We start from the raw sequence: 15,032 nt of genomic DNA, 5'->3' as shown, positions 1-15,032 counted from the left end.
GCTGCAGGGGGTGGACAGGAGGTCAGAGGCTGCCGGGGGTGCGAACAGGAGGTCAGAGGCTGCGGGGGGTGCGAACAGGAAGTCAGAGGCTGCAGGGGGGGACAGGTGGTCAGAGGCTGCGGGGGGGGGCAGGAGGTCAGAGGCTGCAGGGGGGGGCAGGAGGTCAGAGGCTGAGGAGGGGATGACAGGAGAGGTCAGAGGCTGCGGGGGGGACGACAGGAGGTCAGAGGCTGAGGAGGGGACTACAGGAGGTCAGAGGCTGCGGGGGGGTGCGAACAGGAGGTCAGAGGCTGCAGGGGGTGGACAGGAGGTCAGAGGCTGCCGGGGGTGCGAACAGGAAGTCAGAGGCTGCAGGGGGGGACAGGTGGTCAGAGGCTGCAGGGGGGGGGGCAGGAGGTCAGAGGCTGCAGGGGGGGGCAGGAGGTCGGAGGCTGCAGGGGCGGGGACAAGAGGTCAGAGGCTGCGGGGGGTGCGAACAGGAGGTCAGAGGCTGCGGGGGGTGCGAACAGGAAGTCAGAGACTGAAGGGGGGGACAGGTGGTCAGAGGCTGCAGGGGGGGCAGGAGGTCAGAGGCTGCAGGGGGGGCAGGAGGTCAGAGGCTGCAGGGGGGGGACAGGAGGTCAGAGGCTGCAGGGGGGGGACAGGAGGTCAGAGGCTGCGGGGGCAGGAGGTCTGAGGCTGCGGGGGGGACGTAGGAAGAGGCACACGCCACCAGATGAGTCCTCACTGAGCGCTGTAACCGCTTTACTTTTAAAAATGGCACCGCTCGGCGCTATCGTGTCACTGCGCATGCGCCCGCATTTCCGAAAATTGGCGAGCGTGTACGGGCTTTCCCAAGCGCGGCTAGCTTCGGAACAGCACTGGCTCCTGCGCAGTTGCATTCGGCCCGGCCCCGCAGCCATATTTCTTTCAGGCGCCGCTGCCCTCACAGCGGCCTCAGGGGTAGCCAGACAGCCAGCCCACCGGGAGATTTCCCGATATCCCGGTAGGCCAGTCCAGCCCTGGACAGAGGGTAGACAGTAGCAAGAACACAGGCTCCTAAGGCACTCTCTCAAAGCAATTAACAGACTTTTAAGCCCCGGACCATTTGGCTGGCCAAAGACCAGAGCACTTTTTGCGATTCGGCACTGCGTCGCTTTAACTGACAATTGCGCAGTCGTGCGGCGTGGCTCCCAAACAAAATTGACGTCCTTTTTTTCCCAAGAATAGAGCTTTCTTTTGGTGGTATTTGATCACCTCTGCGATTTTTATTTTTTGTGCTATAAACAAAAAAAGAGTGACAATTTTGAAAAAAAAAGTAAAATATTTTTTACTTTTTGCTATAAAAAATATCCCCAAAAAATATATAAAATTTTTTTTTTTCCCTCAGTTTAGGCTGATACGTATTCTTCTACATATTTTTGGTAAAAGAAATCGCAATAAAAGCGTTTATTGATTGGTTTGCGCAAAAGTTAGAGCGTCTACAAAATAGGGAAAGTTTTATGGCATTTTTATTAATTTTTTTTTTTTTTTACTAGTAATGGCAGCGATCAGCGATTTTTATCATGACTGCGACATTATGGTGGACAGATCGAACACTTTTGGCGCTATTTTGGGACCATTCACATTTATACAGCGATCCGTGCGATTAAAAATGCATTGATTACTGTATAAATGTGACTGGCAGTGAAAGAGTTAACCAGGAGGGGGCGCTGCAGGGGTTAAGTGTGCCCTAGGGAGTGATTCTAACTGTGGGGGGGATTTGCTGTGTGTCACACGACACTGATCACCACTCCCTATTACAGGGAGCGGTGATCAGTGTCCTGTCACTAGGAAGAATGGGGAAATGCTTGTTTACATCAGCATTTCCCCGTTCTTCCTCTCCGTGAGACGATCGCAGGTATCCCCGCAGACATCGAGTCCGCGGGACCCGCGATCACACTCACGGAGCTCGCGGCAGGGTCACGCTCTTGCGGCGGCGCACACGCGACCACACGGCAGCAAATTTAAAGGGACGTACCTGTACTCCCTTTTGCCTGTCCGTGCCAATCTGTCGACGTATATGTACATGCGGCGGTCGGCAAGTGGTTAAGCTTGAGGCTTTGTGACATCACAGCCATGTTGGCACTCATTTGCTCCGTAGCACCAAATTTAAATCAGCATATGTAGTGGGTGCATGGGCCATAAAAAAGTGACCAAGCCAAGGAGGAAGACATTAACATAGACTCTGGCTACAAGCACGGAGGACTCCCAGCTACCCACAGGTGGTGAATGTGGCTGTTTCCTTACATGAGAAACTGTATTTAACAAACAGGATTAAAAAATAAAAAAACTATGCTGCAACATCATCTTTTTGATGCAGAACTACTGCCTTAATTAGGATTTGGGGTGCAAAGAAAACAGATAATGAATTCAGTCCAAAAGAGTGAAGCAGACATTTCTCGAGCACACAAATGTTGTACTGAGTTCATGGGCCTCCATCTAAATCCAGATCAATCTTGGAGGATTTACCCAAAAAATAAACACTTACATTGGATATTGCCACCTTATTTATATTACTCATTTATACAGCGCTGTATAAATTTTGTCTCTCGAAGAATGTTACAGGATAACTGAAATAATAAAAAGATGCCACCTTAGGTTGTACTATGTCTACCCAAATACTAACCTTTAGAAGAGATGAATGAGCTACTCGTCTCTGCATAACTTACCAGAGAGTGACCCAGCTCATTGATCCCTACTGCTGGTACCCACACATGCATGTTTACTTATATCATTGAAAACCTTACTACAACCATGCTTAGTACTTACTGCTATGCTTGCTGCTGGAAGTTTTGCTGGCTGAATGTTGTACGGCATCTTCTTGACTTCAAATGATACATTTGCTGTCAATGCGTAAGGATCATTCTTCCTCTGCAATGGAAATATATTAAATTACTAAAGTTATATTTCAGTATTAAAGTGAAAGTCCGGTGTATTTCAGTAGCTCCACCATATGAGCAATTACTGCAGTGTTTAGCTCAAGCAGATCTAACTCCAATCACTAAAATCTCATAAGCTTCAGCATGGTAATGTTATTTTAAAAATGAATTTAAATCTTCTTAAGTCTTTATCTTGTATTAAAAAATAACTAGTTATCCTGCACAGGATAAACTCAGGACGTGTGTTGCTGGCCAGTAGCGATGAGCCTAACACCCTCTGGTTCGGTTCGCAGCAGAACATGCCAACAGGCAAAAAATTCAGCAGAACACACGAACACCGTTAAAGTCTATGGGACATGAACATGAATAATCAAAAGTGCTAATTTTAAAGGCTTATATGCAAGTTATTGTCATAAAAAGTGTTTGGCGACCTGCCCCAGGAGACATGTATCAATGCAAACATTTTTTTTAAAAAACGGCCCTTTTTTCGGGAGCAGTGAAACAATAAAAATGAAATATTTCTTTAAATATTGTGCCTGGAGGGCGTCTATAGTATGCCTGTAAAGTGGAGCATTTTTCCTGTGTTTAGAACAGTACCACAGCAAAATGACATTTCTAAAGGAAAAATTGTCATTTAAAATTGATCGCGGCTGTAATGAATTGTCGGGTCTTGGCAATATAGATAAAACTTATTGAAAAAAAGAGCATGGGATCCCCCCCCCCCCCCAGTCCATTACCAGGCCCTTTGGGTCTGGTATGAATATTAAGGGGAACCCCGAACCAAAATTTAAAAAAAAATGGCGTAGGGGTCCCCCCCAAAATCCATACCAGACCTGAAGGGTCTGATATGGATTTTAAGGGGAACCCCGCACCAAAATGAAAAGAAAATGGCGTAGGGACCCCCCAAAATCCATACCAGACCCTTATCCGAGCATGCAACCTGGCAGGCCACAGGAACAGAGGGGGGACGAGAGAGCCCCCCTCTCCTGAACCATACCAGGCCACATGCCCTCAACATGGTGAGGGTGCTTTGGGGTAGCCCCCAAAGCACCCTGTCCCCATGTTGATGGGGACAAGGGCCTCATCCCCACAACCTTTGCCCGGTGGTTGTGGGGTTCTGCAGATGGGGGGCTTATCGGAATCTGGAAACCCCCTTTAACAAGGGGACCCCCCAGATTCCGGCCTCCCCCCCTTGTGTGAAATGGTAACAGGGTACAAATGTACCCCTACCATTTCACAAAAAAAAGTGTCAAAATGTTAAAAACGACAAAACACAGCTTGGGACAAGTCCTTTATTAAAAAATAAAAAAATAAAAATGTCCCATGATGTCCATTCATCTTCTTCTATCACACGGACCGAAAAAGAAAAAAAAATCCGCAACGATCCGCCTCCATGGGAGGCTCCCGCCATCTGACGCTTCTTCGCTTGTGACAGTTCTTATATACCTGAGGGTGGGGCCACCCGGTGATGTAATCGGGTGACCCCCCCCGACGCCACAGGGACTTCCCCATGGCTTTCCCAAAATCTCTCAATGCAGCGCAGGCTTTTTTTTTCTAGTGATATCAATAATAATATTATTATGCTTTTTTTAAAATTTTTATTTGGGCAAGTTACCTCAACACTATTATCCCGTAGTTTTTAAGATCAAAGATACAACTATGTTGGTGTCCCTTGTCAATTTTACATTGTATTTTTTAAAATGTAACTGCCGACTCCCAAATTGTCATTTGACGCAAAACACAATTTTTTTTATTAAAGAAAGAAAACAAATAAAATTAGACATGCTATCTGCCAATAGAACTTAACCAAAAAGTGCCTTCTATGCATCCAAAAATATAGAAAATATACCAAATCAAATCATTATTCAACCTAAAAAAATAATGTCAAAGCAATAACTCCAAGGCCAATAATAAATAACACGTTATCTCCTCCGATTCCGCAACATGGCTGGTTGACTAAAACTGAAAAGCACGAACTGAAAAGCGCAAACTGAAAAGCGCGAACTGAAAAGCGCAAAATGAAAAGCGCAAAATGAAAAGCGTGAAATGAAAAGTGCGAATCAACACTCACCAAACTTCTACTAACACGAAATTAGCAGAAGGAGCCCAAAGGGTGGCACTAAAGAGCTGAAAAACAACGTAGCACGTCACTACGTTTGTATTTGTTGGCCAACAATTCCTTGCCGTTTGTATGCAAGACAAGTTTGGGGCAACGCCCTTCGGACAAAAGTCCACAGCTTTGTTGGCCAACAATCCGATCGTGTGTACGAGGCTTAAGCCTCTTGATGGCTTCCACAGTCAGAATGTGAATGACAATACCAGACCAGAGAAGATGGTGTTCTACAGCACTTCTAGAATTCCCTCGAGTCTCAAGACTTTAGACTGAGCCATAAAAAGAAGCCGAGGTCCCCTGGATGATGGAGCTTTCGATAATGTGAGAGATAAGTGGACCTGAGCCAGATGTGGAGAGAAAATGCGGGTCGGCATTTTTTCTTCTTTGCAATTGGGGGAATAGTTCTGAAATCTAGAGACTCCTAAGGTCTTGTGTATAACATTTACTTCCAATTAAAGCAAAATACTACAGGGCTCTGACAGAACCGAATAATTTATGGCTTTTCTTCCTGAAATAATTCCTTGCAGACTCTATATCACACGCACAGACGGTTTTTGTTTCTACGCTTTTGTTCTATATATAGCAGTCCGGAGAGATGTTAGCTGCTCTTTTTATCACAAAATACATTTGTTTTTTTTTCCTAGCAACCATAATGTTATATCTGAACTACATGAAGTTATAAGACTCAAATTATTGCAGCTCTGTAAGTATTAATAAATTAAAGTGTTTATAAAGTCAAGACATTTTTTACCTGAATGCATTCCCTGCATTCAAGTAAAAAATGTCCCACTAGTTGTATCACCCCCCATCTCCCCCCACCTCCATACACTTACCTGAGGGCCGAGCTTTGTGTTTCTATGGATGCAGTATCGGGAGTACACTTGCAACAGTGACCCCATAATAAAGGGTTTGTTATGAAGGCACTCGCAGAAGAGGAGGAATGGAGAGTGCTGGTGGGGGACCCCAGAAAAGGAGGCAAGGGGCTGCTCTGTGCAATACCATTGCACACAGCAGGTAAGTATAACATGTTTATTATTTTAGGGGAAAAACATGCAAGTAAGTACCTGAATCAGATCCCCTCCCTTGCTCGGCAGGACTTTGCTGTTTAGCAGAGCGGTGTTTATCTGTATAAACAGAATCATAAATCTTTTGGCAGGTATAACAGCATATTTGAATTTCATCTGTATATTTAGCTGTTTGCCTGGAGTTCAACTATAAAGCCTCGTACACGCGAAAGGATTGTTGGCCAACAAAACCATGGACTTTTGTCTGAAGGGGTTGGCCCAAACTTGTCTTGGATACACACGGCCACACAATTGTTGGCCAACAATCATGAACGTAGTGATGTACTACATGGTTTTTCAGGTCTTTAGCGCCACCCTTTGGGCTTCTTCTGCTAATTTTGTGTTAGTAGAAGTTTGGTGAGTGTTGATTTGCGCTTTTCATTTCGCGCTTTTCAGTTCGTTTCTGAACGGCCGTTCGTCAACCAGACATGTTGCGGAATCGGAGGAGATAACATGTTATTTTGTTATTGGCCTTGGAGTTATTGCTTTGACATTATTTTTTGGTTAAATGATTTGATTTGGTATATTTTCTATATTTTTGGATGCATAAAATGCACTTTTTGGTTAAGTTCTATTGGCAGATAGCATGTCTAATTGTATTTGTTTTCATTTTTTAATGCACAATAAAAAAATTGTGGAGAATAATAATAATAATACTTGGCTATGTGTTTTACTTCAAATCACAGTTTGGGAGTAGGCAGTTACACTTACAAAAATACAATAAATAAAATTGACAAGGGACACCAACATAGTTGTATCTTTGATCTTAAAAACTATGGGAAAATGGTGTTGTGGTAACATTTTAAATAAATAAACAAAAAAAAAGATAATAATATTATTCTTGATATCACTAGTAAAAAAAAGCCTTTGAAAATCAGTTTGCAATAACTCCATCAGTATCACCAGCAAAGCAGCTTCATTATTATCCCATTAAAGAAGAAGAGAATTGTGCGCTGCATTTCGACATTTCATAATTTGCCACGTCACGAATGTTAATTCTCCATTACGAATGCTACTTTAAAAGACTGACCGCTTCTGGCTCGTCCTTGCTTTCGAGCATGCGTGTTTGTACTTTGGACTTTTGTCCAACGGACTTGTGTACACACACTCGGAAAATCCGACAACAGACATTTGTCTGTGGAAAATTTTAAAACCTGCTATCCAACATTTGTCTGCGGAAAATCCGACAACAATTGTCCGATGAAGTATACACACGGTCGGATTTTCCGCCAACAGCCTGTCATCACACAATTCTCGTCGGAAAATCCGATCGTGTGTACGAGGCTTAAGATAATATACCAGCAGCACAAACTACTACTAATGAGAAACAGAATTTTTTATTGTAAGGTTTACACAGAAGAATTTTGCAACTGCCTTTCACTTATTTACGTGCTTGCTGCTTTTATAGTTACTGTATATAACGATTAGCCAACTGTCCCTCGCAGGGGTCTCAAACTCGCGGCCCTCCAGCTGTTGCAAAACTACAAGTCCCATCATGCCTCTGCCTGTAGGAGTCATGCTTGTAACTGTCAGCCTTTCAATGGCTCATGGGACTTGTAGTTTTGCAACAGCTGGAGGGCCGCCAGTTTGAGACCCCTGCGTGGCTTTTATACATTGGACAGTGCAATCAGCATTCTTGCAGGAGGACTGCTGAAATATTATTAAGGACAGAATGATTTTTATCTCAGCAGTGTGTTCTGTATTCTGTCAGGCTGAGCTGATTCTCTTGTATTGAACAAAGAGGGCCTGTGAAGCAGAACTGCTGTGTTTCACTAACTAGGATACTTAGCATGTAAATGTAACAAGTAAGCATTGGAATACCAACAAGTCCTTTGTGTTTCTTTTGTCTAATATCTTCCAGTAGAATAATATACTTAGCACTCATGCATGCTGATGCAATATTTGATGCGTTCCAGAATGCATGGAATTTCATGACAAGTGAAATAACAATATTTTCTATGGAGGCCATTCACATACATGTAGTGCGATGAGTTTTTAAAAAGAATCCTGTACGTGTTTAGAGCGGTTGTGATTTTGTTCTCCATAGACTTGAATGTAATCTTCATGTAAAGCACTTATCTGTTCAAAGACAACACGATTCCAGTGTGTGAGAGAGAGAACAGCATACATCCAAATTGCATAAAAAACACATTGGAATCACATCAAAACCGCATCAACTCGCACTGGACATGCTCCTAGAAATTGCACTACAAAACTGATTTAAATCAGTATGAACCTAGCCTTAAATTGGAATTCAAGCTTAACACTAAGACCCCGTTCACATCTGAGTGCATTTCCAGGTAGTTCTAAAAGGGCACTAAAATACGCAACACGCGTTTGAGTGCCTTTCATTGTTAATGACACTCCAAATGTGCTAAAGGAAAGTGCAAAAACACAACAAAGGCAGCTCAAAAAAAGGGGTACATGAGCTATTTTGGTGCGTTTCTGGAGCGTAGGGTAGTCCATTAAAGAGAATGGGCTGCCCTACATGTCACGCAAATAACGTGAAAAAAATGTGACGCTTCACTCGCACGTAAATTCAACCCTAATATTCTTAAAAATCCCCCCCCCCTCCCAGGTATCCTTACAACCCTGTGTAAAAAAAGATCTATATGCTTACCTTTTTTTTAGTCCACTCCAGTCTTGTCATGTCATCCAGCAGCTCCGGCTTCCCCGTGTCAGTGAGCGGCGGCTGCAAAGAAGAGGAGGGAGCGCCGACAACGGGAGCCTACAGAGTGGGAGCCATGGGAGTCTCTGGGTGATCTCACATCTCCCAGAATTCCCAGCTCTTGTTGAGTGTTCCATGATACTGGGAAGCCAGAGCTGCAGGATCACATGACCAGGCCAAAGTGGACTAAAAAAGGCAAGTACACATATCTTTTTTACACAGCATAGTCAGGATAGGTAGGCGGAGGGGGTAAGGAACATTTTTAAGAATAGTTAGTGTAAGGCTTAAATTACACTTTAAAGCAGTGGTCTCCAAACTCAGGCATGTGGGTGGAATGCTGCCCTTTCTTGCCTTTATCTGGCCCTCTGGCCCATATTCCTCTCACTGACACCAGTCGGGAGGCACCATTCCTTCCACTGACACCAATATTGGGGAACCATTCCTCTCGTTGACACCAACAATGGGGCATTTTTCCTTCCACTCTCACCAATGATGGGCACTATTCCTTCAACTAATACCAATCATGGCACAATATTCCTCAAACTAATACCAATGACAGGGGCACAATTCCTCCAACTAATACCAATAACGAGGGCACAATTCCCCCTTCTACTGACTAAAGGCGCTATGTCATTTTTTTTTCTCCCACTGGCCACTCTGGCCCCACTAAAGTCTCAAGGACAGTAAACTGGTCCTTTGTTTGGAAAGTTTGGAGAACCCTGCTTTAAAGCAAAATGACACACACTATTGCATTTTCCAAACGTACGCAAAATCACATGATTTATGAAACAAAAAAAAAAAGAAGCAGGTCATGCTTCAGGGCCATTGTTCATTGTTAATGGCACCCCAAATTCAGCAAGCAGCCACGTTTTTATGCAAAAAAAACCACAGGACAAACACAACAAAACACACGGTTAAAAAATGAACAAAGCTTGACACTCAAAAAAAAGGTGCATTAGCTACTTTGCCACATTTGTCGCACGTAGGGCAGCCCAGTGAAATGAACAGGCTGCCCCATGCATGTAGTGCGACAACATGCACAAAATGCACATATATGTGATGCCTTACATTGTCTGTCATAATGTGAATTGAGGTTTCAACTTCTCATTAGTGCATCACCCTTTGCACTGGCGGGTGTATTACATTGTGGTAGTTTTGTTACTTTTTAATTGATAGCAACATAATATAAACTCAGTTCCCTCAATTTAAATCATGTAAGAGATGATTTGTGATTGGTTGTTGGGATTTACTGCGCTTTGCACATAATCATCCCTCTTTGTCTTGCTGAACTAGTCCAAATTTTGTTTTTTAAGCTGTGAGGTGCACAAGTTTTCTTTATAATTGAGTGTAAAGGTGTTCTGTAAACGGTTCTGGCACTTGGACAAGTGTTCTGTAAGGACGGATATGTACAATTCAGATCTGGTTTCACATACAATCCAAAGATGAATCATCTGATTAATACTTTTTACTCTGATATCAGCCCAGCAGCAGCTAGTCTTGGACACCAGACAATGCAAGCAATCACTACGTCATCGTAGTTAATCCAGCTCCAAAAATAACTTGGCTACCGTCGAGAAGAAAAGTCGGAACTGGACATTTAATGGGTTATCTGTTAACGCTGAGATCACAGTATAATGTATTTCTAAAAACCAGACCATTAGTGGACCATTGTCTCCAGCAATTGTATTTCTGGAAATGGGAAACCAGGTTTGTTTAATTTTTACTTTTTTTTTTCTGATTGCTACTATCACTAGATGGACTGATAACCCTCTATGTGATAGTAGAGCTGCTCTTTATGGAGACATCTAATAGGGAGCTATTAAACCCCTTTCACACTGAGGCAGTTTTCAGGCGTTTTAGCGCTAAAAATAGTGCCTGTAAAGCGCCTGAAAACTGCCTCTCATGCCACCCCAGTGTGAAAGTCCGTGTGCTTTCACACTGGGGTGGTACACTTGTAGGACGGGAAAAAAAGGTCCTGTAAGCAGTGTCTTTGGGGCTGTGCGGGAGCGCTATATACACCACTCCCGCACCGCCCCTGCCCATTGAAATGAATGGACACCGCTTCCGAAGCACCTGAAAAACACTTTGGAAGCATGCATCACGGGTGCTTTTAACCCCTTTTTAACACCTTCTTGGGGGTTAAAAGCGCCCCGCTACCGCCCAAAAAAGCACTGCCAAAGCACCACTATAACAGTGGTAAAGCACCGCCAAAACGAGCAGCGCTTGAGTGCTAACAACGGCACTGCCCCAGTGTGAAAGTAGCCTTAAACTTCCGATGTTACCTCCTCCCACTAGTAGAGACAGTTCAAGGGCAAGAAGCCCTAATCTGATTGTATAGTTGGCTAATACCATCCAGAATTTGACTGACTGTTGAGTCTTAGCAGACTGAGAATGGGAATGGTCGTTACTTTTTTCCTCCAATCTGCAGCACATTGGTCATTCTGGACCCTCTGGTGTGGTCCTGAGCTAACAGAGGAGCAAGATAAGACAGGGAAGGAGGGGGGCCCACGATTGCCTTTGCATTAACAAATTGAGCAGCATGTAGAGGGGATCAGACAACTATATCGCATATATAGGGCAAGATTAAAAGAAAACAAACCCAGAGTCACAGGTTTGTTTTTATCCTTTTGCTGCCCTGCTGTAACACAAAAAAAAAAAGCTAGGCTCCTTTCACACATTCACTGTTTGGACTGTTCAGCAATGGCTCTATGAACATATCCCCTACTAATGCAGAAAGTGACAGATGTCCAACTGGGATGAACTACAAAAAACTCATAGTGTGTACCAAGCTTAAATTGATCAAAAAGTCTAGTTTTTTTTTTTTTAATTAAAAATAACAAACATGTTATACTTACCTCCTCTGTGCAGTGGATTTGCACAGAGCCTCCCGGATCCGCCTCTTCTCGGGTCCCTCTTCGGCTCTCCTGGCTCCTCCCTCCTGTTGGGTTCCCCATTGTAAGCAGCTTACTATGGGGTCACCCGAGCCGACTCACAGCTCCATATGTCCATTCAGACACAGTGCTGTGGCATGGCCCCGCCCCCTTTCTAGTCTCATTGGCTGACTGACTTTGATTGACAGCAGCGGGAGCCAATGGTGCTGCACTGCTGTCTCAGCCAATGAGGAGGGGATTCCCGAATGGCCGAGACATTCCTACAACATCGCTGGAGCTACAGGGACCTCAGGTAAGTGTTAGGGGGGCTGAGGGGGTCTGCTGCACACAGAAGGCTTTTTATCGTAATGCATAGAATGCACCTTCTGCCTTTACAACCACTTTTGTGTGGTTCCTCTGTTATTAACATGAGTCACTTCTGAGAAGTTTTCCCACACAAGATAAATTTGTTTTAGGAGGAAGGGGGGGTGGAGCTCAGATTGCAGCTTGTCTATTTACAGCACCTTTCTTCTGCTGTGTGGAGGGGGTGTGTGTTCCTTTCCTCCATCCAATCATCTCTCACACAGTGCATCTGCAGTCTCTCCACCCCCTCCTCAGTGCTGCTGACAAATGAAGAAAGATTTTTTTAACACAATCTGCACTTTTGAAGGGGTGTAGAGAGGGGAAGACAGCAGATAAACAAGTATAACCTATGCAGGAGAATTAGTTTTATCTCTGTGTATCATCTGAGGCTGTTCACTTCACTTGGTATATGTGAGGGTTTACATTAACTTTAAACCGAGGAATTAAAAAAATATAAGGATCTGCTTCATCATCCCTACCTGAGCAATCTCAGTATGGTAACAGAAAAAGAAGTGCACTTTGCATCTTTTTAGTTGCAAAGAGCCTTAGAAACTATCTCTGCTAAAAGGAAACTTCCATTGCAAGGAATGCTTGTAATATACCTTTTAGATCTGTGCAGGCTTCTGACAAAGCCAACTGCACAAATAACAACAACAACAATAAAAGAGGGCTGAATGTACACAAACAGCTTGTTATATTGCAAGGAAGCAATATATGAATTTGTGACAGATTTAGAAAATCACAGGGGCTAAAGAATGAAATGGCAAGGTCTTTTTTAATACATTAAAAAAACTGGCTTGAGTAGCAACTATGTATGAAAAATCATTCTTTCAGGGAGCGTTAACTTACCTGTAAAAATGTCTCTGCCCAGAGCCTGGATTTGATCTTTATAAGGGCGCGCTCACCGCCATTTAAACGCCACACGTTACAGGAGATTGTTAAACATTTCACATTCGTGCAGTTCTGTTAAAAGAGTAAACAATGAATACATATTTATTACATTTAAACAAATTAGTACATTGAGATTATTTATTTTAAGGGAATTGATAATAGTTGTGGGTTAGGTTTATATTATTTTCTTTTTTATATATACAATTTTAAACTGATGTTTTATACTTGTTCTTTTACTATGTATATAAAATCTTTTTTTTTTTTTCTTCAAAATATTAAGGGCCTAAACACACCAGAACACAGTGGGGTTAATTTACAAAAGACTAATAGACTATCCACTTTACAGAGTGCAGTTGCACACTGCAAGAGCAGTTGCTCCAGAGCTTAGTAAATTATCAAAAGCTCTTTTGACTTCCATCATCCAATCATATGCAAGCAAAAATGCATTTTTTTTCCCTTGCACGTGATTGGGTATTCTTTGCAGAGTAAATCTTTACCTCATTTACTAAGCTCTGGAGCAACTGCACGTGCAGAGTGCAACTGCACTTTACAAAGTGCACAGTCTATTTGTCTTTAGTAAATCAACCCTATAGTGGCACAATCAATGCATTCTTGAGCATTGTGGGGGGTTGCATTAGGCAGCTCACCAAAAATGAATGGATTGTAATGCACCTCAATGCATGAAAAAATTAATCTTGCTGCAGGTCCATTCTGGACATGGGTCGGGTTGGCATTCAAAACAAATGGCACACATACTAATGCATGCATAGTGCACTGCCATGGCTTGTGGTGAAACACACTCCACTGTGAATTACTGCAATGCAATAGTATGAGCAAACCCCAGTACAGGCTAGCCCACAAATCAGGATTGTAGAGTGTGTAAAAAGGGAGCTGAATAAATATTCTGCAAATGGGAGACAAATCTACATCAAATGGACTAGAGTTAAGATGTCAGCAAACAACTGCTTTATACACATATAGTAAAGTGTAGAGGGCACTCTATAACTTTAAAACAGAATTAATTGGTGAATTTATACCACACAATAAATATTGGTAAATACAAATAAAGTGCAATGTGCCATAATGACTATACACAAATAGTAAATATTGTGATCCTGGCTGAATGGCCAGAATAAATATGAAAAGTAGTAAAATGTCCCAATTGAACCATAAAAAAATGTCCAAAAATAGGCTACTGTGTTCAGATTCTTCCAGAGACAGCAGAAATTCCTTCACCAACTTGATAACATTACACCCAACGTGCTCTTATGTAAGATCTGCTTACCAGAAAATATTGACTCCTTTAGTTAAAAAACGAGTCAGTAAGATCTTTAGCAAGATACTTCTTGCTGCAATGATGCAATTGTGGATACAGGCAAAACCCCCTCCAGGGAAACCACGAATGGGATATGTGAAAAGACAATAGGAACCACATAGTGTAATCCTGCTTTATTATAAAAATTAAAAAGTATATGTGCCAAGTGGCTGCTTACATGGAGATGTGCCTTGTCCCGGCACTGGGGCTGCAAGCGTGACTGTTTGTTAGATTGTGCCTCGAGGCTAGCCACCGTCCTACCCGAAACAACCAAAGGGACCAGAAGTTGCATGAAATAGTGTGACCAAGTACGGCCTCGACGTACGTTTCGTTATTACGTTATATACACATAGCCTATGGACTGAACCCACCACCTGAAGGGACATTTTGCCTAAAAAAAATGTTTTTCTTATTTCTAGGTGCAACCTGGTGGGCTGAGTCAGTCTTTGGTTTCTTATGTCTTGGATCCTCCAACAGAGAGATCTCCCCATCAAAATTCCCAACTCTATTCCTTTCTATCTGGGAGCTGTGTGTTCCTACTCCTCCTGTTACACAATATAAAACAAATAAAATAATATAATAGGGAGAGAGTGGGAACACCCTTTAATGATCACAGCAGGTGTGCAGGCCCAGAAACTCATAAAAGATCTCATTAAGAGAGTCCCTAAGAGAAACAAAAACTTGTCAGGTGGTTTAAAGCTCAAAACCAAGTAAAAGAGCTAGATGCTAATGAGGAGCATGCTAATGGAAGAAGAGAGCAGAGAGATGAGCTCATCAGTCTGCTGCTTCTCTTTTTGTAATCCTGTCAAAGTCTTGAGTTCAGGCATGACCTGTAATGTTACCTAAAT

At 43.0% G+C, this 15,032-nt stretch overlaps 1 protein-coding gene across 1 annotated transcript in view; it reads right to left on the bottom strand.

The window, feature by feature from the left end:
* ITGA8 (integrin subunit alpha 8) overlaps positions 1 to 15,032 on the bottom strand; it is a 239,603-nt gene that overhangs the window by 18,811 nt on the left and 205,760 nt on the right. The window contains exons 27-28 of the mRNA XM_073629668.1: positions 12,828 to 12,941; positions 2,791 to 2,892 (exon numbers count right to left, since the gene is read on the bottom strand). Coding sequence (XP_073485769.1) covers positions 2,791 to 2,892; positions 12,828 to 12,941 — 216 coding nt within the window. The remainder of the gene's footprint in view (positions 1 to 2,790; positions 2,893 to 12,827; positions 12,942 to 15,032) is intronic.

The sequence above is a fragment of the Aquarana catesbeiana genome, linkage group LG05 (assembly GCF_042186555.1).
Source record: "Aquarana catesbeiana isolate 2022-GZ linkage group LG05, ASM4218655v1, whole genome shotgun sequence".
Lineage (NCBI taxonomy): Eukaryota > Metazoa > Chordata > Amphibia > Anura > Ranidae > Aquarana > Aquarana catesbeiana.
Note: the sequence above shows the minus strand (reverse complement) of the source record. Positions and strands in the feature narration are given on the sequence as shown.